This window comes from Aquarana catesbeiana, linkage group LG13 (assembly GCF_042186555.1).
Source record: "Aquarana catesbeiana isolate 2022-GZ linkage group LG13, ASM4218655v1, whole genome shotgun sequence".
Taxonomy (NCBI): Eukaryota; Metazoa; Chordata; class Amphibia; order Anura; family Ranidae; genus Aquarana; species Aquarana catesbeiana.
Window position 1 is genome coordinate 97,004,358 of NC_133336.1, and position 27,727 is coordinate 97,032,084.

The window sequence follows — 27,727 nt, forward strand, 5'->3', positions numbered from 1 at the left end:
CATAAGCCCTCCAGACACTATAGTTCTGGAAGCTGGCTTCCTTGCACTAATTAGGGTAGAAATAACTGACCCGGAAAGCCCACGTTTCTTCAGAATGTGGTTTCAATAGCCAAGCCATTAAATTTAGAGACCGTTAAATTTAGGAAGGATGGAATATTGGTTCCTGTGAGAGCAGATCTGGCTGTAGTGGGAGGGACCATGGTCCCTCCACTGCCATCTTTACGATTTCTGCATACCATGACCTTCTGGGCATTGCTGGTGCCACCAGAATTACCATCTTTCTTTCCAGCTTGATCCTGCAAAGAAGTTGTGGCAGCAACTGAATAGGGGGGAATGCATAGATCAGTGAGAACTGATTCCATGGGGTCACCAACGCATCCGTTCCGCATGCAAATGGATCCCTTGTTCTGGCCACAAAGTTGACTAACTTTATATTGAACCTGGACGCTAGGAGATTTACTTCTGGAGTCCCCCATCTTTGGCAAACAGCCCAAAATATGTCGGGGTGAAGTGACCATTCACTTCACTGGGAATAACTGCTGGTGACTTAAGTAGTCCGCCTGCCAATTCTCTACTCCCGGAATGAAGACTGCCGAAAGGCATGGCACATTCCTTTCTGCCCAAGTTGGAATAAGGTTCACCTCTCTCTGTGCTGAGAGACTTTTGGTGCCCCCTTGGTGATTGATATAGGCCACAGCTGTGGCATTGCCGGATTGAATCCTGACAGGACAATCCCGTAACCTGAAAGTCCAGGCCTTTAGAGTCAGACGTACTGCCCGAATCTCTAGGATATTGATGGGCAAGGTTCTTTTGGTTCTTGACCACTGTCCCTGGACAGTTGTCTTTTCTAGTACTGCTCCCCAGCCTGAAAGGCTGGCATCCGTCGTTACCACTTTCCAGATGACTAGTCTGAAGGATTTTCCTTTCAGCAGACTCTGGGTTAGTAACCACATGAAGCTTTGGGACACTCTTGGGGCCAGCTGCATTGGCAAGTCTAAAGCTGGAATTGTTTTGTTCCAAGCAGACAGGATACTGTTTTGCAACAGTCTTGAATGAAACTGGGCATAGGGAACTGCTTCGAATGAAGCCACCATGGTTCCTAGCAACCTCATGCAAAGCCGAATGGAGGGTTCGCCATTTGACCTGACCATCCGCACCAGCTCTCTTATGGAGTTGATCTTTGCCTGAGGCAAGAACACCCTTTCCTGGGCTGTGTCTATGATCAGACCCAAGTACTCCAGCCTTTTTAGCATATTAAGGAAAATTTCTCTACGCTGAGAATCCAACCCAAACTTTTCAGATAGTTGGTTGTAGTGCGTACGCTTTGCTCCAAACGAGCCACAGATTGATCTATTAGCAATAGATCATCTAGGTACGCTACGACTGTTATGCCTTGTGCCCTTAACCTGGCTAGAGGTGGGGCCAGCACTTTGGTGAACACCCAGGAGCTGTGGCTAGCCCGAAGGGCAGGGCGACAAACTGGAAATGCTGCTGTTCTAACTCGAACCGCAGAAACTCTTGATGAGGGACATGCAGATATGCATCCCTGATGTCGATTGATGCCAGGAGTTCTCCTCCTAGAAGGATAGAAACTACTGACCTGATCGTCTCCATGCAAAAGGAGCGGATCTTCAGGAACGGATTTAGATTTCTTAGATCTAGAATGGATCTAATGTCTCCATTTGATTTTGGTGCCATGAAAAGATTTGAATAAAACCCCAGACCTTGCTCTTTTGTGGGGATCTGTATGATCACCCTTTGAGATATTAATCAGTCTAGTGCCTGAAACAGAGATTGTCTTTTCTCTGGATCTTTGGGAACGCTTGACCTCAGGAAGCAAGACGGTGGAAAGTCCCGAAATTCCAGCTTGTACCCCAGCGTTACCGTGAAGTTGACCCATCTGTCCTGAATTTCCTCTTTCCAGACTTCTGAAAACTGCAGAAGTCTCCCCCCCCATCTTGGTGAGGGGGGTTGCCTCTTCATGATGAGGCTTTAGGATTCTGGCTTGCAGGTTTCCGACCCCAGGACTTCTTTTGAGCCTGGGTCTGACTCTGAGATTTTCCTCTAGAGTCTGACGGTGGAGGCAGTCGCCCCTGCCTAGAGGCGGAAGCCCCTGGCGTAGGGGAAAGAGCCGTTTAAATGAAGGGCGTTTATACTTTCTTTTGACTGGCAAAAGTGTACTTTTCCCACTTGAGATTCCTCCCCCCCTCCGGTGCAACAGCGAATTACGTCAGCAGCTGGCCCCCTCCTCCTCTGCTGGGCCAGTGAGAGTGTCCTAATGTTAAAAGTCAGCAGCTACAGTATGTGTAGGGTCCGTAGGGTACAATATTGAGTTGCCCTTCTCTCCAACATCAGTGCCTGACCTCACAAATGTGCTTCTTGAAGAATGGTCAAACATTTCCATAGAAACACTCCTAAACCTTGTAGACAGCTTTCCCAAAAGAGTCAAAGCGTTTTTAGCAGCAAAGGGTGAGCCAACTCAATATTAAACCCTACAGACTAAGACTGGGATGCCATTAAAGTTCATGTGCGTGTAAAGGCAGGCGTTCCAATACTTTTGGTAATATAGTGTATATGTTAACAAAATATTTTTAGGAGTTTTTATGATATAGGAAGTGCTTCCATTCTTTAGAACTTTTTGGCACCTTAAAAATTCCATCTTCTCTTTTCTACCTTTGTGGTCAAAATGCCCCAGTCTAATTAGGTGTGGTCTGACAAAGAAAAAATGCAGCAATAGCTGGTTGCAGAGCTAGAGCTGTGAGATTAAAGAGAGCCTTTAAAAGTTTCAAAAATTTTCTGTCAGCAGAATTTTTAAATGGAAGGAACAACTTCAATAGGAACAAAAAGATGCTTGTTTAGGACTGAGACAACGGGGTCCATTACCAGGACAGTCCACTTTTAAGTAAACTTTTTTCCACAGGATAGAGTTCGGTAGTTATTTTCGGGATTAAAATCTTTTTTTTGGGTTAACCCAATCCTCATAAATTGCCCATTCTATTTGTTAATGAATGGGAAATGTATTTTTAAACTTAGCAGGTCTCTTAGTACCCAAGTGGGTATGGTGAGACAGAGGAGAATCCAGTGCGATAATGCAGGATTTTGCACACAGCAGAAGTGAGCATATCTACACTGGCATGTTGTGTGAAGCTTTAACATCAGGTGCACGAGAGGCTGGGGGTGAGAATCTTCTGTGGCCTCCTCTGACACTGGCTTTGGGTCCTCCTAATTTCCTTCAATGTCTGCAACCTCTAGGGGAAGCATTTCACTTTCTGACTGTGGCAGAGACAGCTGAGATGAAGGAGCTTGGCACTGTTGTGTCAGTGACAGCAGTATAAAGGCCATTAGTTGTTTGAGAAAGTCTGACATGCTGGCGGAAGAATCTGCTTTGGGCAGGTGTGTTGCTTGTTGCATGCATGAGATACTGCTAAAATTGGGTGCAGAAATTGATGTTAAAGAATATGTAAACCCAACATTTCATACTCCTGATATGTGCCTGTTGTACCATGTTCTTGTATTTTAAAATCTTGTTCTTTTTGTATTGCTTCCTTTGTGTAAAATACCTGGTGATTATGCCAGTCCCTCTGCTTTCCTATTAAAAACTGACCACACTATGCATGAAAACACAGTCTGGTCATTTCTCTAGCTATGCTTGGAACTGACCCTGCTCTACTCCAAAGATCAGACTTGTCCTGACATGCCCCCCCCTCCCTGCACAGCCATTCACTGGGAAGTTTAGTGTTCTGCTGTTTCTCCTCCCTTAACACCTTTGCAGCTGAGAACCGAGGTTATATGATCACTTCTAAACATTATAAATTAATTTTTTTCCCCTTCTTTACACAAATGCCTTCCATTCCCATTTTAAACTGAATGGGTTTGTTTACAAGATGAGGGTTTAAAAACGGGATTTGGCTCCGATGCAAGGGAAGCATTGTCACTCTGAACAATTTGGGTGTTCTGTAGGCCTTTGGTAGAGCGAATGGTCACCTCAACTTTTGTCACGGTAACCTTGCGTCTGGCTTCCATTATTACTATTGGTGAGGGTATTCAATATAGGGCACTCAAAGAGTAGGGTGCCAAAATAAGGCAAGCATGTCCGTAAAAAGAATACACAGCATCTGTAGGCCGCCCTGTAGCAAAAGTCCTCATGGAAAAAGGGTGGTAGGAAGTGTCCGAGTACCTTTTCGACACCCTAGGCGAAACCTCATTTTGCCGCCCGCCTTGGCTCTGCCTCTGACTCCACCCCCTTTGCCCTGCCCTTGTAACACATGTGACCTCCCTGACCACTACACTGACCTACATGACCCCTACTTCCTGCACTACTCACCGCCGCCCCCCCCCCCCCCCATACACACACAGCTTGATGCAGATCGAATGGCCTCATCGTCTATTACATCTCTCCTGAGGGCTCTCCCCAGCACTTGGTGGGCAGTATTGCTTAGGGTTCCCGCCAGTGCCATCCAGCAGCTCTGTGGTGTCGCCGCGCCAGCCGGGAGGTCAGCTCAACTAACACCTGCTGCACCTCTCTCAATGTTCTTCTGATCTCCACAGAGCTCCGCCCCCTCCGCTGTACTCACACAGGTCGCACCAGAGGGACAGGTAGGAGCAAAGGAGTCCCGGGGCAGTAAGGAGATGTGACAGCGGGGCGCTCAGTGGGACACATCTTAGAAATGGCTGCACCGCACCTGCAGCGGATGTGTTCCCTGAACAGCTGGCACTGAAAGCGGGCGAGCGATCAGGCGAGGAGAGCCAAGCACACACATGCCTGGAGCTTCACCACACCGGGACAGAGGCCGTGGCTGCGCCCCAGGCAGCTGTCTAGTGGTAGCTCCAGCCCTGGGTGTAACACAAGTCATCCACCTTAGACTATGCTTTGAGGGGTGGATTTTTACCACAAAGTTTGAAAAGTTTAAACATTACACAACTGAATACATTTTAAAACACAATTTCAGGTGTCCTTAAAGTTTTAACGTATAATGAAAATTATTTGCAAACCTGTAAATTAAGTTACAGTACTGGTCCAGTATAGGGTAAACCTGTCCTACATGTCCAAGTCTCTGGTCCCTTTTCAGGATCCAGGCTTCACCCGTCAAGGTGTGCATACCCCAGAGGGGTTCCATAGGGATGGAACATGGCTCTGGACCTGTATAGCATGCTGCAGCTAACTGCACATGTTGCACTAAGTGCTGAGGTGAGCACCCAGGCAGGATCCAGTGACCGAAGTAACCTTACAGGATGTCAAGGTTATAATGAAGTTGCTCCAGTACCAGCCTACAACCCAGGGTCCTGTATCCTATACTGGATGATTATGATAAGGTATTTTAGCTTAGGATGTTTTTTTTTTTTAAATAACTTACCATTTAGTTCAAAATTGGCAAAAAGGTGGTGGTGGTGGTGGGGGGGGGGCTAGAGTTCAGCTTTAAGGTAGCCAAAAGGTATCAGTGGAGTTCAAACATGATCCAACCATACTCAAGCTTCTGAAGTTTTTGTGACATCCCTAGACACAAACAGTTGAATCGTACAACTGTGTTTATCATATAAAAACAGCAAGCGTGGAGTGCTGCAGAAACCTCTAGGGCTGCATTATCAAAGGGGATACGATAATGATTGGAAAGTTTTTCTTATTTTTTCCCCCCTCCCCATAATTTTCCATGTGCATTTTTTGCTGGTGGCCTCTAGGCCTATACAGATGATCATTAGATTTTCTCCTGAGCTGGATGTTTGACTGTCCTCTACTGTCTGTGATCACTTTTAGATGCAGGAGTGCTTTGAGGCTCAGTGGCTCTCAAGGCAGGACTATAAATACCACCCCCTAGCACTGGCGATAAACCCCTTCACAGAGCACGGTTGTTTTGCTAGTAGAAACATGAGAATCGTGACTCATGCACTTTCTCTAATCCCTTCATGACCAAGGTCAAAACAAAAACAGTGTCATGAAACCCAAAAGCAAACACTTATAATACTGCAGTTTACCATTCTTAGATGTGTCGACTGCAATAATTTTCCTATTTTCACCTGGTGATCCAGCCAGCATATCTGTTTTCAACAGAACAACTGCTTTCTTGCAGATGTAGCAGTTACAGGGTTGAGACAGCTGTGAACAAGGCTACTAGCTGAAACATGTAAGCATTCTATCTACCCCTGTGCAAGAAATAAAGATATTCATACGGATGTTGAAGTTGCCGGCTACTACTCTTGCTTTATGCTGAATTCTAGTGCATTGAAAACACTATAAAAAAAAGAGTCAGAGCACTTGTTTTGGATTCCATGTGCAATTTACGGATCTGTTCCCCATCTAAAGTAATTACCCATGTCTTCTGCACATTTTGCAGTGGCTTTACCTTAACTGTATAGCACACATTTCCATATTTGCAACAGTAATGGGTATGAGAAAGTGGAGGTTTTAACTGTAATTACTTCCACTGGCACAAATGCAGCTCCAACTAAATGTCAGACAGCGCAGCTAATTTTTTTAAATCTTTTGAATTCACAGTTCAGATTTTACTTTGAAAAGACATGCAGAGGACAAGCTTAAAGGAAGTGAACCATTAGTCAGACTTACTTGAGTTCCTGGGCAATGGCTGCAATCTGCTCTACTCGGTCCTGATGAGCTGCCAAATCACTTTCAAAGGCCTCGTGTTTCTTCAGCAAAGCCTTGATGTCTGACAGACTTGCCGTTTCATAGTCTTTCTTCTGCAGCATGTTTTCTTTTCCTGTTGGTGAACAGGAGTTTATTAGACTTATTTTTTATACGTTAGGATGACAGATTCACAACCAAGAGAGAGTTTTATTTATTGTTGTGTGATTTTCTTTACAGTCCTTACATACAAATTCTTAAAAGGTTATGCTTATACCAAAAAAAAGAATTTATATACACTTAATAAAATTAAGCAACTTCTACTAATCAATCTGATTTCATTTTAAGTAAGATCACTAAACAGTGCATTTTCTTTGGTTGCTGTGGATTACTGCATTTTACACTCTGACGTTTGCCTTAAAGTGTTATTTTTTTTTTTTTAAATAATAAACACGGTATACTTACCAGATCTGTGCAGTGGTTTTGCACAGAGCAGCCCTGATCCTCCTCTTCTCGGATCCCCCGCCGGCTCTCCTGGGCCCTTCCTTCTGCCAAGTGCCCCAGAGCAAACTGCTTGCAATGGGGGAACCAAAGCAAGCTTGCTCCCGAGCCCCTGCTTTACGTGTCTATTCATACATAGACCTGTGGCTTGGTCCCGCCCCCTCTCTCCTCATGGCTGTGATTGACAGCAGCGGGAGCCAATGGACTGCACAGAGAAGGCTTTTTTCGCTGCTACACAGAGAAGGCTTTTTTTACCTTCACAAATAGAATGCATGAAGGTAAAAAAATCTTGAGCCTTTAGAACCACTAAGTGATGTTTTAGTAAGAAAACAATTGGACTTTTCAGGTGCTGCACACCATAAATAGTAAACATTTAATGAACAAACAAAAACCAAAAGAAAAAACTTTGTACTTGACAATTATTAATTGTGGCCACAACAGCAGCTAAAAAAATAAAGAGGCTCACTAGGAGCACATGAATAGTCCAATTTTTGCTTGTTTACTGTTAGGGATGGGATGCCACTAATTTCCAGGTCAGAGATTCTGTTTAGGGTAATAATGGCCCTAGTCCACCCTCAAAAGTTCATGCATAATGGCGTTCCTCCTTGTGACCATATTCTGGTCATAAGTGTTGGCTAGGATGGATACAATCAAATTGACAGAACTAATTCACCATACCCTGTATGATACTATGCATTTCTTTGACAGGAAATGGGAGCACTGGAATACCCCTTTTTGATAAACCAGTTTAAATGTGTTAATTTACTAGATCTGCACTAGTTTTGCTGCCTGGACTTTTAGTTTCAAATTTGCTCTTTATTTACCCTACCTTTTTGTTTTTCCAGTGTGTATCGCATTATATCCTGTACAAGGTTATCAGATTCTTTATTCCACATTTCTATGTTCTGATGTTTCAAGTTTATGTACAAAATGCATGCATATTATAACCTGCATGTATCTTGATCTTTCAATAAAAAGGTTTGTAGTCAAAATGTTCATGCATAAAACAGTGGGTACAAATAGAAGAGAGCACTGGGTAGGCTTAAACTGGCAAGATCATAACTGAGCATCTGGCTCGATTGCCATTTTTGCAAAAATTAGGATTTTTACTACAGCTTACCTGTAAAATCTTTTTCTTGGAGTACATCACAAGACACAGAGCAGTCATTACTACATGGGTTATACGCCACCTATAAGTGACTGGACACTGGCAACCAAACAAAAAGACAGGAAGTCCTGCCCTATATAACCCCTCCTACACAGGAAGTACCTCAGTTTTGTAGCAAGCAATAAACTTCCCAAACAAGAGGGGAGGGATCTCTGTGTCCCATGATGTACTCTAAGAAAAGGATTTTACAGGTAAGCTGTAGTAAAAATCTTAATTTCTTTATTGTACATCACAGGATAAAGAGCAGTCATTACTACATGGGAAGTCCCCAAGAAACGCCCCTTAGGGGAGGGAGACACTTTTGCAGAAACTGCCACTATTACTGTTTGAAATACGTTGAGACCAAGGCAGTCTCCTCAACGTTCTTGACATACACCTGGTTAAAAACCCTGTGGATGTATAAACTTAAACACCAAATAGCGGTCTTGCACACCTGGACCACCTACACCTGATGGTGGATGGCCCAAGATACTCCCACACATCTGGTAGAGAATCTCCCCCAGAAAACAATGGGGTTTTGCTCATTAAAATCACAGGCATCCCTTGATAAACTGGCAGATCCATTGCTAAACATTTGTCCTGGATGCTGCCTCCCCTTCCTGGGCTCTTCTGGCTGCACAAATCAGGATTCCTGACCTGTGCAGACAACTCAAGTAGACCTTGAGTGTCTGCACTACCTCTAGAGTAGGTAGCGATCTTTCTCCTGCCCACTGTTGATTAATAGAAAAATAAAAAGCAAGACAACTGTCCTGATTCAAGTAAAAACTAGAAACCACTCTAGGCAATAGAGATGGATAAGAAGGCAACATCACCTTACGATGTGCGACCAAGAACGGCTCCTTGCATGAAAGGGCCGCCAGTTCGGACACTCCACTTAGTGAAGTGATAGCAACCAAAGAAGCAATCTTCCGAGATAAGAGACTAACAGTCCTCCTAATTGGTTCAAAAAACGGCCTCTGCAAAGACAGCCAAGAGCGAATCCCAGTCCCAAGGACGCAAGAGTAGCCCGACATGTGGGGACCATCTACACTACACGCTGTATGAAGTATGAATCCAGGAGTGCGAAACATGGCCTCTGGAAAAAATGGATAGGGATGAACTCGGACCCTTAATAGTACTTAAGGCCAAACTCCTTTCCCCTACTAATTGGATAAAGAAAATAACATTTCCAAGTCTTGTAATCTAGGTTCCCTGAAACCAGCTCCCAGGGCTCAACAGTGTGGAGATACAGGACTCAAGACCATTAGGTTCTGCTGGACTGGGAGTGTTACAAGGAACGACCCCCGCAAGACTCGCTATGTCAGCGTATCAAGCCCTCCTGGGCCAATTCGGCTACCACTATTATCAGTGTTACCACCTTCCGGATGTGGGAGAAGTCGAAACAGAGGGAAAGCATAAACTAAGGGAGAACTGGTCCCTAAGGTGTCACAGTGCATCTGCCCCTATTGCCGGTGGGACTTCTGTCCCAGACACAAGCTATTTCCACCCTGTTGTGGAACTTGGAATATAGTAGATTCACCTGCAGAGTTCCCCCTGCCATTATACTATAACTGGAGTATGTACTAGTGATAGAGACAGGAGAGAGACAGGAGAGAGACAGAAAGAGAGAGAGAGAGAGAGAGAGAGAGAGAGGAGAGGAGAGAGAGAGAGAGAGAGAGAGACACAGAGAGAGAGAGAGACAGAGAGAGAGAGAGACAGAGAGAGAGACAGAGAGAGAGAGAGACAGGAGAGAGAGAGAGGAGAGAGAGGAGAGAGAGAGAGAGAGAGAGAGAGACAGAGACGAGAGACGAGAGAGAGAGAGAGAGGAGAGAGAGAGAGAGAGAGAGAGAGGAGAAGAGAGAGAGAGAAGATGAGAGAGAGAGAGAGAGAAGGAGAGAGAGAGAGAGAGAGAGAGAGAGAGAGAGAGAGAGAGAAGGAGAGAGAGAGAGAGAGAGAGAGAGAGAGAGAGAGAGAGAAGGAGAGAGGAGAGAGAGAGAGAGAAGGAGAGAGAGAGAGAGAGAGAGAGAGAGAGAGAGAGAGAGAGAGAGGGTAGAGAGAGAGAGAGGGGTAGAGAGAGAGAGGGGGAGAGAGAGAGAGAGAGAGAGAAGAGAGAGATATATATATATAGATAGATATATTATATATATCTATAAGCCTGCAGAGGAAGTACCAGATTACACCTACAACTGGCTTGTGCCAACATCCAGAGCAAGGCGTACTGGCCATCAAATCAAGATATATCGATGGGCAATACTTTCTCCTGTGGAGACAAGTCCATTGAACTATAGCCGCCTTCCAACCGACTTGAGAAGCTGGCATCAGTGGTTATATTGCCCATACCTTCTCCAGATCTCGAACCATCAACCAGCAATCTTAGCTGTGTAATACCCCGCGAACAGAGCCATCTGGCAATCCAATGCCTGGAACTTCATGTTCCAGACTGAGAGAATGATCATCTACCAAGGATCTGGAGTAGGACTGTACATAGGGAACGTGCCTTGACCTAGAAACAACTTTCTCCTGCAGAAATGTATCAAAGGAAAATCTGGACCAGACTGCTTCCTGAACAAAGCTTGAGGTAAACTGAAATTTTACATCTGCGTTTTCAGCAAGTCCAGTATTGGGCTAAGAACTTTGTGAACCCTCTGAGCTGTGGCCTGCCCTGAAGAGAAGAGTCACAAAAATAAAAAAAAAGACGGCTTTGCACTGCAATTTGCAAAAACCCTTTATGAGCCTGGAAAAAAAAACGGCACATGAAGATATACGTCACTGATGACTATAGACCCCGAAATCTACCTCTCACAGAGGTCAACACTAAATGGACAAATCTGAAACAAAAAGGATGTCCAGCAGCTTAAGATCTAAGCTAGACCTTATGTCCCTATTTGGTTTTGGGACCGCTTATGTCAGACCAGTACCCTAAGAGGTGACACCAAAACAGAGGAGTGGATGTTCAGCTTTTATGAAATCGCCTAACTAGATGCTTAGGCTGTTGTTATTAACGACAGTTTGATTTTTGCTCTAATTAAAACAGGTTCCACTTTAAGAAATGTGAATGAAGGGTAATATATGTCAGAAGAGAATTCAACCTATCAGCATACACCCAAGGCTGGAAGGCATCAGTTTTGGTGATACTTGTCCTCTAAGCAATGTCAAGATACAGTGATTCTTATGAAAGTTATTCTTAATTTAGCATTAGGGATAAGGCAGCCATAACAGAAAAAGGTAAAGCGAAAAAAAAACAGCTCAACAGATGTGCAGAAATAATGAAAGCTGTTCATTCTTATACATGTGTGATAAGGGGTTATCAGAACATTCAGAATATTTCTCTGCAGTGCTCTGCTTTCTTCTCCTTGCTCAGACCAGGACATGAATTAAACCAGAACACTGACAGTTTTGTTGACTTCAAACAGTTAGTGACAAGCAAGTCCCACAGTGAACAGTAAGTGAGTGATCATGTTACCATCAGTCCAGGCTTCATGAATAGAAGCTTTCTGACGAAACTTTTCAGCCAAGTGGTCTAGTCTTTCCAACCTCCGGATCTCATTCAGCAGCCACTCTTCATAGCCCTTCTCTGCTTGTTCCAAACCTCCCCATGCATTGTTTATATCCTGGGTAAAGAAAAAAGGGACATGATAATCCATCATGTAGCTACACAGCAATCAGAATGGACTAAAAAGCTTTGTCAGAAAGAAGCACGAGTATACTCAAAATATGGAAATACCTCATTATCATCCATAGATCTGAGGTTGCCATAATTCAACCTGTTTCAACCAAATTAGATCATGCTTGCCCTAATATAAAGATATGTGATCTTTTTTAAAGAACACAACTAATCAGGTTGGTTAGTGCCAGCTGCCCCAAGAAATACAGATATGTATGTTCCCTGTGATAGTGAAATAGGCAGTAAGTTTGAGGAATTTACTATGACTAGAACACCACATTATTGCTGGCTGTTGAAGGTAACTGTTCACAGTACTATTGATCCAAACATATAGGTTATATAAAGAAGGAGAATAACCCTGAAGCGATAAGTGGCAAAAATAAAAAAATAGACTGAAAGCGATATGGAAATGAGCAGGTCCCTCTGGTCTCATACCTACACATTAGATTATATTCCCTAGAATACAAAAAAGTCACATTTTGTTTTACACTGTTTGCTATGATATTGGGAGCAGATATCGATCTATGGGTTTGTGTGCTGCTTACCCATTAGCACTATGTTTGTGGTCGGTATGAGACCAGTGGGTTTTTATGTATCAGTATTCCTTCAAATGTCCATGCTTACCGAGACCATCTTCCCTTCAGATGGCATGAATGCTGGCCGGTTGCTGAGTCTTAGTTTAGTCTGAAGGGTGTTGAAGTTGATCTCTAGCTGACACTTCTCCTGGACCTTAGGAGGTTTATGTAGACGCCTATAATCTCTGAAATCTTCCAGCTTTTGCTGCATGGCTTGCATGGTGTTTTCAGGAGCGCGATCCTCCAACCATGGGATTGTTCGCCGGATCCATTCTAACAACTGACAGAGCAGAAAGTCAAGCATACAATAATACAAGACAGGACTAATGTTCCCACATGGCACATTTCTAAAATATTATATTTACATTTAATGGTTTCCTTTTGCTATTGCATTAAGCTACTCTCTCTAACACTACAGGTTAACCTTTTCTTCAGCCTTTTGTTGCAACACGTACATCACTTGCAAGTTTCTCATAGTCTTCCATGAGCTGCTCATTCTCCTGGTTGACGGCTAGGACTTTGCAGATTCGATTGGCTGCAGTTTCAGCCTATACAGAGAACAGAAAACAAAGCAGATTTAGGATTAATAGCAAAACACAAAACAAGCCCTTTCCTTCACCTACCACAAGCTGAACACATTTGAGGTTTTACATTAGTTGTAATTAGTAAATTTAAGTAAATTATAGTCTGATACAAACATGTTATCTCCCCTCCACGTGTACATATTACCAAGTCTATCACCCTGTCCTTGGCCACTCTTTATTGGATTACAATTTAGATAATATGATGAACGTTAGGATATCCTTCTTGGAAATTACTAACTATATAATTATAAAGACATCAGATTGCAAGTCAGAAAGGCAGCAACAAATGTGAATAATTTAGCATCAAAATTTAGCATCAAAAAAGATTTAGCAAACTTCTCTCCTACATCAACATAAACATACATAGGGTGCACAGAATTTCCCCATGGAATGAACATAGTTGGCTTGCAGAAAACCAAACCCTTTATCCACCGTAAGAAAATAGTCTATAAACATTAACCTAATTATCATACTTTTGCTGGTCATACATGACTTGAATTTTGGCCAATTCAGCAGACACCACCTCTCAACAAACTCTCGACAAACGTCGATCTAAAAAAAAAAAAAAAATCTAAGGAACCAGGTGGACAGTTCTTAGCCGAACAGTCACTGCAGCCAATCAGAAGCAGTCACTGTTCAGGTATTGTGACAGCCAGGAGAGCAGCGGCTGTCAGAATACAATAGGTAACAGAGGAGATTATTCCATACACCCAGTTTTGTGTGTGTTCACGGGGCTGAAACAAGAACTCTTAACATGAATTGCTACCCTTAAATTGATTTTGGGCTACAAGATGCTAGCCCCACAATAATTTCTTGTTTCTATAGCTTGTATTTCTGAACATGTGGCAACCTACTTATTACATAGATAAAACATTGTCCAAACCTGGGCACATGGATATATTTGAGTTAGACATTCACAAAGTGCTGAGCTGGCTTTTAAGAGACAGAAATCTCCCAAGCGATTTGGCTGTTCTCTGTAAAGATTTGTCTGATGGACTAAACAAGCACATGCGTGATTAACCCCTCCCGTATTTCTCTACCCTGAGAAAAAGGAAAGTACCAGCCAAGTCTCACAGATATTTTGTAACAGTTGGAAAATCTCTATGCGTGATAATAAGCACTGCTGATGTTGGCAGTGCTCATTATTGTCTCCTGGGGATATCCCTAAATAACCTGATCCTCGCTTGAGCATTGAAAAAGGCTGTTTATGGCCAGCCTTATTCCAGAATTAAAGCTGCAGAGCAAAACACTCATTCAAAATTAAAATGTTGAAACATCCAACAATCATAGCACTCATACGTTGCCATTTTATTCATATCATATTCATCGGTTACTTCAAAACTTGTTATTTTTACAAAATGCTAACCAAAAAACTCATGCAAATTTAGTTGGGATTATACATAAAATACCTTATATGTGGAAAATGCTATAAAATTAATAGGAATTAGTATACACACACCTAAAAAACCTTTATATACCTTTACATCTCAGAAGTAAGGGAAAAGCACAGGGACAATGCAATCGCCACTAGAAAATGAACACATTTGATCAGAAAATAATTTCACCTCGCTAAGGTAATTTTTTTTTCTTTTTACTATTGTATATCAGAAATGTTGCACTGCTGAACCTAAGAAAACATGACAATTAGCACCATTAGCTTTACTTTGGTTTTTCTTTATAAAGTGGAACTCCAACCTCACTTATTTCTGTTCCTACCGCTTCTGCCTCAGGTGCTTTGTGGAAAACTGTGCTGCTGTTCAACCTTTTTCCGGTCTCTTTAATTTTCTTAGAAAACTTTTGCAGCAAGCAGGCTTCCTGACTTTATGATGATTAACTCACTGGCTGCCCTTTGGGTTACAAGGGGCATCAATCACAGCTGCTGTGTCCTATGTGGTGCACACAGTTTTACCATAGTCCGTTTCTTTTGGGTGAAAAAGTGTTAGCTGCAGAGCCTGTCCCCTGTGCCCACTGAATCCCAGGACTCAGGAATTCTGATGCAGTTAACAGTGAATGTACATATGTCTCTCTCTATGAATGAATGCTGTCAGTGAATACTACTGACTTGCTTTGTTCCTTAATGTACTGTGTGAAAATGTGTGCTGTATTATTCACTTATACATGAGCCGTAAGGATTGTGGAAGAGGAGCACAGACTGGCGTTATTCTATGATTCCTGGCAGTTGAAGAGTGAATGGTTTAGGTTGACCTCGAGGCTAATATCTAGATAAACAGATGAAATACATACAGTATATAAAAAGTTGTTTTACCTTCCAAAGCACCAAAAAAGTTTGCCCATCCATTCCTGAGATATACACAGCCCTGCCAAACAGCAGGTGACCTAATTCCCCCCCCCACCCCCCCCCGCTAAAGTTAAGTAACATTTACAGTTCTCCTCTTCACCCCCACCCTGTGACTGGACAGTGAAAAGAGAAGAAGCACACGAGTTTCTCTCTTTGTTACTCCTATCAGCACGCCTTTTGAAACATAACTGATCTGCTCTTGTGCTGTATATCCTGCTACCAATCTGAGCTTTACTGCACAATGGACTGCAAGTGGCTAATAATTAAAATGTGGATACTTACACTGCTTATATTTAAAAAATACATTTAAATTATACCTCAATGAACACAGGGCTAAATAAAAGTGTTTATAAAGCCACGTTTTTCCTTTTTTCTGCTCCCTCTGTTAGAAAATTCCCAATCTGATAGCTGCAGGGGGAGAGGCTGAGTATCTCCCATTGACGTCAGCCAGGACAAGGAGAGGAGAGGTGGAGACCAGCGGGCAGTCACGTAAGCGTCGAGCAGCGCTCGAAAATTAGGTATATTTTATTATCAATCAACTGTGTTTACTCTTTTTAAATCATAATGGCAACAGAAACTACCCAAATGACCCTGATCAAAAGTTTGGTGGCATTCCGGTTACGGCGGGTCACTAGTGTATCTACACTCCCAAGGACCCTTCAGTGGGCTTCCATTCTGCACATAGGAATGTCTCAAATTGTAGGTAGAGTGAAAAGGTCTTTGCAGCTGTAGGGGCCTCAAAAGAAACCAATAGACAGCAGGCTGGTCCTCCTGATGTGTAGTAGAACTGCTGCATCAATAGGGTCTTAAACTACACCGTACTTCCGAGGCGATGATAGTAACTGCAGAGCCTCAGAAACAATCTCCCTAGAGATGGACTATTGGAACTCTGAATCCAAGTGGGGGATGAGGACAAGGACCAAAAGCTTGGCCTGATCTAAGGGTTTTAGGATAGTGAGAGACATTGCAGGGGTTTGCACTGGAGCACACCTGGCACCTCCAAGGGCAGGGTGCCATAATAACTGAGCACATACAGCCAGAGTGGACATAGCTGTTCCTTTGACTTAGGGGAGGACTCCGCCTCACTTGATGAAGCAGAGAAAGACTCTATAGTAGTAGGAGGTCTTCGGTTTCAGATTACAGGCGCATGCTACTTTTGGGGATACTAAGCAAACACCCTGGGAACCACTAGGCAAGTATAAGGCGTATGTTCTAGGGTTACCTGTGTAGAAACATAGCACATTCATGTCTGGAAAGCACCACAATGCAAATTCCCATGCCAGAAGGTCACATTCCAAGCTAGCCCTACATGCCCAGTCCAAACTAGATAACAGCTATACTAGCAAAATATGTAGCATGCTAGGTAGAGGAAGGGTTTACAGAGGGCTAGCTTACAATTTTACCTATTTCCCTGTGTCCAAAAATCCTGTAGGTGGCAGCATAACCTGAAAGTATTTGAATTCCTATGTCCCTTAACGGATGTTTTTTTTACCTCTTTTTTCTTCTCAATTGAAGTTTGTCTGGCCAGATGTTGGCAGGTCCATTCATGGCTTTCATTTCAGCCAATTTACAGGAATCATCTGAAATTTGAGCTGTGCATAGTCAGCTTAAAGCTCTACATTGGGAAAAAAAATTTCCTCCACCTACCCTACCCTATCTAAATGTGCTTTTTTACTTACCTTAACCGGCTGCCACATGATGCTGCAGACCTGAGGTTTCTACTCTATTTTCTTCCTGGAAGAATCCTTCTTTGGATATCCATGTCAGTGTCCGCATGATGTGGGCACTTTCTATTGGATGTTCAGTGGCAGGGTTCTCAGGATACAAAAGGGGATGCATCATCAAGGGGAATGACGATCTCAGGAGGGGCATTGCAGCGCTGGATCAGTGATCCGACCCAAAACCGGAGGTGATAAGGGACCTGGGGAGCATACTTAGATGAGCATTCCTAGCTTCACAGGGTAAAGGTGAAAAAAAATAATTACGTACCAAGGGTTAGAGGGGGTGGGAGGAAGGGATACTAAACATTTTGTTTTACCCTGGAGTGGGGCTTTAATAGTTCCATCAAGTGCACAAGCCCCACCGCCATTTGCTAGTCGGCTTATGTTCTCAATTTAAAGTAGAACTGAGGTCAAAAAATCAAAAATGGCTAGGCGAAACAGTATTTTTTGGCAGAAAAAAAAACTTGCAAAGTCAAAACATGTCTTCCTCTGTCCCCTGAACCTGCTAGGACGACACTCTAGTACAGTGATGGAGAACCTTGGCATCCCAGATGTTTTAGAACTACATTTCCTATGATGTTCATGCACTCTGCAGTGTAGTTGAGCATCATGGGAAATTATTTCCAAAACATCTGGGGTGCCAAGGCTCACCATCACTGCTCTAGTAGGTAAATGTGTCATAATGTGTAAGTATGCTGTGCATAATTGTATGTTACAGCAAGAGCTCCTTCGACACAGATGGAATAAAGTTCCACTCTTCAAAGAATGAGTCACGCTGAACCTCTGCATAAGTGCTGCCAAAGACTATTTCTATCAGTTTACAATATAAATACATTAGCAGACAGTCAACGCTTTCTTTAACACTACCTGCCTGAGAACATTATACATCCTCTGGCAAAACAGTCCCGCTTCCTGGCAACAATACATATGGATTCAATATAAAACACAATTACAACTAAATATAGCACAAGATGCTTGCCTGTTGCATAACACTGACAAATCTAAATGCGAAACGCAGAATCCCAAACATAAAATTCTACACTTTACTCCAGCTATGTACAGTATTAATGCAAAAACATTATGCTCAATATACTCAAATTATATTTTTGGACTAACTTCTTATCACTTGCACACTAGAAAGGACAAGAGAGAAAGAGTACCAGCACTATAAGCAAATCAAAGCATGCAGACACTCTTGGCTGGGGTAAGTCTTTAGGTGCTCAACAGGAGTACAAGAGATTAGGGAGGATACCACAGTAGGGTAAAGGCTGGTTCACTGAAGATGTTGGCAGCAGAGAAGAGACACAGGAAGATGCAAATTTTCAACAGTCATTTTCCGGTATCATTCTTTTAATTGTTAACAGCCAGGTTTCAAGCTGTTCAACGGGAGAAAAGAAAAACCTCCACAATTAGTACTCTGCACCACTGGCTAACAGGCAGAAAACTCAGGGAATTAGATATAATATTAGCTTTCTTTTTCTCAAGGATTAGCACATTTTTAGGGATCTGAAGATGAAATAATGTATGGTGTCCAATTTAGGACATACTTCTGTTTCCTTCATTGATATGCAGCCAGGAATCGAGCAAACTATTGTTGATTTCATTAAACTATAGCCAAACATGTCAAAAGACAGTCAGGTGTCAGAGTCGCAAAATACTTTTTAAACTCCACCCCTCTCCTTTAGCCTGTTTCTTCTCTTCCTTTTGCTTGGTTTAAAATGTTCTTTTTTAAAATGTCTAATCGTATGTATTAGAACTTTCTTACTCCATATAGGAACATATTCAAAAGCACCATTATTGTATTTTAATGTAAAAATTTAATTTATAAATTTTCATAACTTTATCAGTAATACCATTGGGTTTATTGAAAAATGTCCCCATTTTATGTGCTATGCCCTCCAGGTTTACAAAGATCGCTATTTAATATTCATGTGACGCAACTATGGGTCCCACTCAATAAGGAGTGGGAGGTACTGACTGATGACTGACCCTGACAGCCAACCAACCTAGACAACTGACTCAGAAAACCAACCCCGACTGACTTGATGTTTGTCTAAAAATACATAACCTTACCAGCAAAGGGCTGGGTGTCTCCTGTGTTAATAGGACCCCAACAAAAATAAAAGCACTACTTTTTGGTAGAAAAGGGCTTAGATCCTCTGTTATTGCTGCATTTTTCCGGTTCAGAAGATTTCCTGTTAGTTACTTTCAGTTCCTCTGAGAGCTGTTCCTGTGACAGGACGCCGGGTAACAACATTAATCAAGTGTAAAATTAGTAATGATATGGCAATGGACAGTTAATCTGAAGCAGGGAATATGGTGGTTGCCTAGCAAGTCATCTTCAGAAGAGAAATTTACAGCAACTCCATGGTGACCAGTTTCCATTTTGTTACTGATAAGCCAATCTAAATGTTTGTTCGTATACATACAGTAACCTGATAGGCACTGGACAAATGGAGTTTTATGGAGCAGGTACTGAGCATTATGTCGCTAAGTGGATATAAGCAGTGGAGAATTTACAGTGCTATAAAGTACTGTAAACATTACAACCAGAGAGAGCGTTTACCTTAAAAGGTTAGAATGGAACAGGAAAAAAAGTTCCATGTTCCATCATGAATGAACTGTCAGTAGTTGCTATTATTACTTTAGCTGTAAGCCAAACCATTCATTACTAACAAGTGTGGCCCTCCCCATGCTAGTACAACACTAGTGTCAACCAAACTGTGCAGCAGGCACATAAGCATTTTTAGTGGATTGGAGGTTGTTTCCACAACAAGGAAGTAAACTATCTTGGGTCTGGTCATAAGACAATGACAACCATCCAACCTTTGCAGACATGACACAGAAGATTAAGTAAAGTGACCCCAGAATTTAGATTAGTAGCATATCATGGGAGTGGATGTTGCTATTTAGCTTCAAGTCATTGTGAACCTCAACTTAGGACTAAGAAAAGGCATAACAAGAGAACTTCTTAAAATTACACCAGTTAAGTGCTGATGAGTTTAATCACCCATTCCTATCCTTGATCTCTTTTCCATTCCAGGGCCAGGAGCTTTCCAACTGAATCTGCAGGTCTGCCCATATACAGCAGCCACTGTAAGAAATCTTACAGTCTATGTTAATCTTTTTCTTCATTTTATGTTGTTTAGATGTAACACAAGGAGTAAGATTCCTCAAATGCAAAAGCAGTGGATGTAGTGTAGACACAGCCAGGACCTATGGCAGGAAGATCTTACCTCTGGTGTGGCTAAAGAAAAAGGAAACTGATGGGGGATTTAATTTTAAAGCACTTAACAGAAGCTGAAACATTAGTTCTGGGAGGACCAACACTTTAACAGAAGGATACATCAACATAAAGGTCAGTGAGGCACAGACAGAACACTTCAATGGTAAATGGATTGTAGGGCACAAATACACCATGCAACTAGAGATGGGTGATGCACTTCTGCATTTACTCAATAACACAAGACATAAGGCCTTTGCTGAGGTTGCAAGTTGTGCAGAGGAAACTCTTACGTGTTATATCTCACCTTCTGGGCACCTGAGAAGGCGTGGTAATAACATGACACATAAGTCATTAAAGCCTTCATATCCGGCCTTAGCGTCCCTATAATATCTGTACAGGAAAGGAAAAGAAAAGGTTTGAAAGGATAAAGAAGCATAGAGCAAGAACAGTCACATGGAATGAGGAGAGCAGGGATAAAGGAGAAGATGGCTCTTGACATGCACAGCAGGAATGAGCAGACAGATTCAAATTTTTAATTGTACAGCTAGACTTTGAAGATATGGTTTTAGAACGCTGAACACTTCTTGCTTCTTCTATCCATCTAACTGCATGGAAAGGAACCATATTACACAGAAAGCACATTCTGCTGTAGGGACCTCTATATACCTAGGCAAGCCCAGGGAATGGGTATGTTGGCATCAACCATACAAAATATTGGAGTTATTCCCTTTGCAACATATGTAATGAACTGACACACACACACACACACACACACACACAACTAGTTTCTCAGGGCTTGTTATTGCGTTAAACAACTTCAATTCCCTTTTTTTGTAAGTGTTTCTGGCATTTGCATGCAACCTAAAATGGATATTCTTCTGTTGAAAAACACATTAAAAGTCCAAGTTCTTTGTATACTAAGTTTCCACACTTTTTTTTATATTTAATAGAGTTTAAAAAAAAAAAAAGTGTGGAAACTTTTTGAAGAACCCTCATATTATATAGGGATACTTGAGCAATGTGCAAGAGTCACTCCAAAGTACCAGACCTATCCAGGACTGCAAAGACCAAAGGGCACATACTGTCATTCCAGCCATTAGGAGGTAAGATGTCCTTACTTTTGTCACATTTGTAAGTTTTAGTGGAGCAGCATTTGGCCCCATCCATAGTACTGTGATGAAAATGGGAAAAGGTAAGCAGGAAGGTGAAAGCGCTTAGTGATGCCTGTAGCCATGTGAATAGCATATGTACTAAGAAAAGTTGCTTTCAACCTTCATTGATAAATCTTGCACTGTTATTGTTGACCTATCCCTCTCAAAATGTTAATTGCTTGACCATTATGCTGACCCAGGGGCTTTAATTGCTTGACCATTATGCTGACCCAGGGGCTTTAATTGCTTGACCATTATGCTGATCCAGGGGCTTTAATTGCTTGACCATTATGCTGATCCCGGGGCTTTAATTGCTTGACCATTATGCTGATCCAGGGGCTTCAAACCTTTGAGTCACTGTCCTGGACAAGTTTGCAGATCAGGGGTCCTGACTGTACCTTGACTTTCTAATCCACATGCTAAATCTAGGTCAAGGAACTCAGAACCTAATAAGCGCACAGACAGCCAAGTAACTAGTATACTAAACAAAACATTCACCAGTGGTAGCACCCAATTTTTTCAGGTGCATGGGGTTTCCATGCATTTCTTTTTTTGTGATGCAATGAGCCATTGATTCAGAACAAGCATGTGTATCAGTGTATTTACTGGATATGTACATGCCTGCTCCAAGTAAAGGAGTATAGGAAGGAAAATTATGGCAGCACTGGAGAGATCACTTTTAAAAACAACGTAGCAGTGGCAGTTTGATATTTTCTATCCTACCCCTTTTACTATGTGCTTCTATGTTGGAAGAAAGAGACCTTATGCAGTTAAAATCACTATTTGTCCCATAATGTTTAATAACCAGTAACAAGCAGAAGATCAGAATTCAGCGGCTCGATTTTATTAAAAATCCAAATAAAATTATAACTCTTGGTAACAATAATGACAAATAGTTAGTAGTAGTTTGTATCATTCAACTGGACTTTTTCTGTAATGTGGAGGACAGTTCACCATTCACCCAAGGGATTTTCTCAGTTCAAATGATGGTCAGGATCTTAAAGTGACTATCAATACAGGGTCACTTGTACCCAATAACATACCTGCTTAAAGATGAGGGAATATACTTACTTCTGTGGTGACCGTGCCTTTAATTGCTACTGCATTTCTGCATACTGGCTCCTATAAATATATTCAACCAGTTGGATAGGTTGAATACCCGTTTCCCCTACTGCACACAGTGCTTCCCTCTGCTGGCTTGTATGTTTAGTAGTGACGTATAATCAAAGGGAGAAGCCACAGCTTGCAGAGAGGGAATGGGTATTCTAGACACCCAGGAGTGTGGAATACTTGCTGTGGAGCAGTGAACCAAAGGCATTTCAAGACATGGGCCACCAGAAAGGTAAGAATATTCCCTCTTCTTTTAGGTGGTGTGTTATTGTATACAAGTGACCATTGACCCTGTCCTGACATGAGAAATGGGAAGGGACATTCTTTCGAAGTCGCACTTTGACAATTGAGCGGTCATGCAACACTGTACCCAAACTAAATTAAAATTTTACAATTTTTTTGAGACCTATATAGTTTTCTTTTGGGGGTATTTAATCACCACTGTGTTTGTGCTTTTTTTGCTAAACAAACGAAAAGAGACCGAACATTTTGAAAAAAAAAAAAGTTTCCGTTGTAAAATGTTGTAAATAAGTAATTTTTCTCTTTCACTGATGTGCACTGATGGACACCGATCGGTGACATTGGAGGGCACAGATTGGCAGAGGATCATTAGGACACTGATGATCAGTGCCCCGATTGCCAGTGCAGATTTGCCGTTTTTTTGTCTCTCCTCTCACACGGTCAGCGTGAGGGGAGGATTGACGATTACCGGCAAATCCTGATTACATTCGTGATCAGCTGTGATTGGACACAGCTGATCAAATGATAAGGAGCTACTGTGATTGGATTTTTACCTCGATCTGTGATCAGCTGCGTCGCAGGGGGGCAAAAATTTAATATACTGCAGTAAAACCCTGTTGAGCTGCACCTTTACCACCCCCCCCTCCCCCCAACCGCTACCCCCTTTAAACTGCAGAGGCAGCGACCAAGGGTGCACACATTCTGCAGTAGCGATGCTACGTGTCACAGCATGAATTATGTCCCCTTTCACTTTGAGGGGGTGCTACTGCCCTTTAAACGCAACCCATTCCAGTGAATGGAGCCACTTTGTAAGCATGCTAGTGTGGACTTCCATGGGTTAAAGCAGGCAGTGAAATGGCAACATAATGCCTCCTCAGCGCTTGTCAAATGCTTTCTGAAGAGCAATTCAAACATGGATCATTCTTCAGAGATCAAAGCACAGGTGAACGAGACTTTATTAATAATTATAATAAAAGTAATGTAACCTTCCTCTTCTCTTTTATGTCGGTGTGCCTAGTAGTATATGCTAGCTGATCTGTAGCTAAGCAAAGTGATAAGACCTTTATTTCTAAACAGAAGAAGGCAGTTGAAGCTGCATTGAAATTCACTGTTACCATCAGTGAACAGACTGGAAAATAAAAACTGAAACAGAAACATATTACATACATTACATATACCAGACTTGTCTATTAGAAATTAAAGCGGAACTAAAAAACACTCCCAATCAACATTACTCATTTTAAATCCTTATGCTACTAGACTTAAATAGTTAGGAAATTATATTATATTTACTCAGTTTAAAACTTTTTTTTTTTTAAATTTCTTCAGTTACCTCTTGGTTTCTGGCCTAAGCTAAAATTATGTCATAGATCCAAGCAGTCTGCATGGACATTTTTTCCTTTCATCTGGAGGACGGGAGGAGGGGTTTTCTCAGCCAAACACACCATACCACCTGCATGTCAGAGCTAAGGGCAGATGGATTCCAGCAGTAAATGCTACAAGAATCATCTACTCTAACTCAAGATGACCACGGCTAAAAATGCTAAGGAGTGATTTCTTAACAAAATAAAGGATGGAGACATAGATGGATGGGGGAGTTTGCGGTGAACATTAAAAATGAATTACATTGTGTTTTCAGTTTGTGGTGCTCAGTTACAGTTTAACTCCACTTAAAGCTTATATAAACTCTGAAATCTGAAAAAGTATGCATTAATAGATCTTTGTTCTGTTTCAGTGAATCAAGCAGCTATAATGCCGTGTACACATGAGTGGAATTTCCGACAGAAAAAGTCCGACGGGAGCTTTTCATCGTATATTCCGATCGTGTGTGTATGCCCCATCTGACTTTTAACGTCGAAAATTCTGACGGACCTAGAAAGAGAACATGTTCTAAATTTTTCCGACGGAATCAGGAAAACCGCTCGTCTGTATGCTATTCCGACGTACCAAAAACGACGCATGCTCTGAAGCAAGTACGAGATGGAAGCTATTGGCTACTGACTGTTGAACTTCCTTTTTCTAGTCCCGTCGTACATGTTGTATGTCACCGCGTTCTTGCCGGTCGGACTTTGGCGTGACCGTCTGTATGCAAGACCGCTTGAGCGGAATTCCGTCGGAGAAACCTTCAGAGATTATTCCAATGGAAAAACCGCTCGTGTGTACAAGGCATAATTCATAAGATTTTGATTCATGAATTTGACCATATTTCCAGTAATAGCTGGGCCTCACTTAGCAACGTCCTGAGAGGTTTCAGGTCAGGCTTCATGGAGGTACATAAAATGGCCTACACCTGTGGAAGGGCATTATTTATTGGTCAAAGCTGCACAGTGCATTTCCATCTACAGAAGTTCATTTTCAACAAAGGCAGTTTTTTGATAAAAATGTGCAAATCTGTCACATGGATTCTCACATATCCATGAAACCCAGGTGGTGAGATTTGCCACAATTCACTATATCTTTGGCAAAAGTAACTGTATTACAAGTCGAACTAGTGTTATCACAGACTTAAAAGCATAGTTCACCTTTACCATAAAACTGCCTATGCAGGTAAAGGATGCCTATAGATAACAAACTGTGCAGCTTTGACTAAAGTTGAATCATTTCCTTGTTATAGATGTAGGCCATTTACAGCTCCTGGAGCCTGACTGAAAAACTGTCAGAGATGGCAACCCTCCACCCTACCTTGTTGCTGGAATGTGGCTAAGAGACTCTTAGCCATTACTGTTCATCCCTAAAATCTCAGGAGCGAGCTCTCATGCAGAGCTCAGAACTACTGTGTTAGGGAACAAAAAGCGCAAGTGATGGGGTTTGATTTAGAGAAAGAGTTTTACAGGGTACAGGTCTATTTATTTATTCTATAGTCTGAGATATTTTTGTGTATACACACATTTTAGTGTGGAGTGGGGACATATCAGGGACATGCAGTCAGGGGAGGCAGGTGAGGCAGGGCCTCACCTGCAATGAAAAAAATAAATAAAATAAAATAGAGCTGCGAGGGTCGTAGCTCGGCAACCTGGGGTCACAGAGACCCCAAATTTGGGGGGTATGTAGCCTAAGTTTTACCCCACCATTGGTAAAATTTGAGGCTCCTATGACCGATTGTTCCAGAGATATGGGGCTCCTTGCACAGCCTGTCAGAAACTAAATACACTCTACGGTCCATCATCATCCGATCCCCCATAGGGGAGAGCGGCGCTCTGACAGGTCTGTGCAGCGACGGACCTGTCATCTTCCTGCTCAGCGGGGATCGGCAGAGCGATCCCTGCTGAGCAAGCGGGTGTTCACGGGGCGGATCATCACTGATCCGCCCCGTGTGAAAGAGCCCTAAGAGGTTGAGCTCACAGTGCCTTTTACTTCTTGTCAGAGGCACTGATTTAATTAAACAGCTTGGAGTCTTGGACCAATGGTAAAGTACCATTGATTCCAGCTGTCCAATAAAAATGCTGCAGTGGAGTAATGCCTCTTACTGCAGTGTCATAGAAGGGGGCATGTGTCTAAAAGACACATGCTCCCTTCCAGCCCAGCCCTCTCAACTACAAGGAAAAAAATGTGTTTATGGGTATAAGATTTATCCACAATCCAATGTTTTTTTCACACAGTTAAGAGGGAGAATGAGAATCTGCTGCCTGCTGAAAAGGTACTGTTATATTCAAGCTAAATCATATATTATTATGCTATATGTTATAAGAAAACAGATAAATAATAAACTAATTACTGGTTGGAAGTTACAACTTACTTCGGTAATTTGTCCGTTAAGCCACCTGTTTGAGTAGAGTTTGAAAATATAGTAAATTACCTTAAAAACAATATATAATTATTTGTATATTACTTATGGTAATTAACCCCTAGCCACCCAGGCCAATTCTGACACCTCTCATCATTTTGTTGCAAGAAAATTACTCAGAAACCCCAAATGTTTTATATATTGTGTTAGCAGACACCCTAGGGAATAAAATGGTGGTCGTTGACACTTTTTGTCACATGGTATTTGCACAGCAATTTTTTTTAAACGTGTTTTTATTTATTTATTTTTTTTTAGAAAAAAAACTTTCATTAATAAAAAAAAAAAAAAAAAAAAAAACCACAACACTAATGTTAGCCGGATATTTTTGTATAATGTGAAAGATGTTACGCCGAGTAAATAGATACACAACATGTCACACTTTAAAATTGCGCACACTTATGGAATTGCGCCAAACTTCACTACTTATAAATCTCCATAGGAGACGCTTTAAATTTTTTTTACAGGTTACAGGTTTACAGTTACAGAGGAGGTCTAGTGCTAGAATAATTGCTCGCGCCCTAACGATCGCAGCGTATGTAACCTGTGTGCATCTAGCTCTGATACTAGCCAGTGCCTCACCAGCCACTGACCTCACCGCACGTCCCTGGGACATATTCATATTAAAGGTTAAACTATGACTAAGGATCTATTGGAGGGAACTATACATGTAAGCGAAGACTAAAGCTGACCATAGATGGATCACATTTCTGCCGGTTCAGCAGGGAATTTTGATCCATCTATGGCCGTTCTTGCTAGAGACATATTCCTATTAAAGGTTAAACCACAACTAAGGATCTATTCAGGGATCTACAGTGCATCCGGAAAGTATTCACAGCGCTTCACTTTTTCCACATTTTGTTATGTTACAATCTTATTCCAAAAATCGATTAAAGTAATTATTTTCCTCAAAATTCTACAAATACCCCATAATGACAATGTGAAAGAAGTTTATTTGAAATCTTTGCAAGTATATTAAAAATAAAAAACGGAAAAATTTACAGTCTTTGCTCAATACTTTGTTGAAGCACGTTTGGCATCAATTACAGCCTCAAGTCTTTTTGAGTATGATGCTACAAGCTTGGCATACATATTTTTGGGCAGTTTCTCCCATTCTTCTTTGCAGGAACTCTCAAGCTCCATCGGGCTGGATG

The 27,727-nt window shown here is 41.9% G+C and overlaps 1 protein-coding gene across 3 annotated transcripts in view; it reads right to left on the reverse strand.

Moving 5' to 3' along the window:
- Positions 1 to 27,727, reverse strand: part of ACTN1 (actinin alpha 1) — a 191,502-nt gene that overhangs the window by 42,401 nt on the left and 121,374 nt on the right. For all 3 annotated transcript variants that reach the window (XM_073610810.1, XM_073610812.1, XM_073610811.1), the window contains exons 9-12: positions 12,917 to 13,009; positions 12,511 to 12,741; positions 11,686 to 11,833; positions 6,560 to 6,710 (exon numbers count right to left, since the gene is read on the reverse strand). In XM_073610810.1, the coding sequence (XP_073466911.1) occupies positions 6,560 to 6,710; positions 11,686 to 11,833; positions 12,511 to 12,741; positions 12,917 to 13,009 (623 nt within the window). The remainder of the gene's footprint in view (positions 1 to 6,559; positions 6,711 to 11,685; positions 11,834 to 12,510; positions 12,742 to 12,916; positions 13,010 to 27,727) is intronic.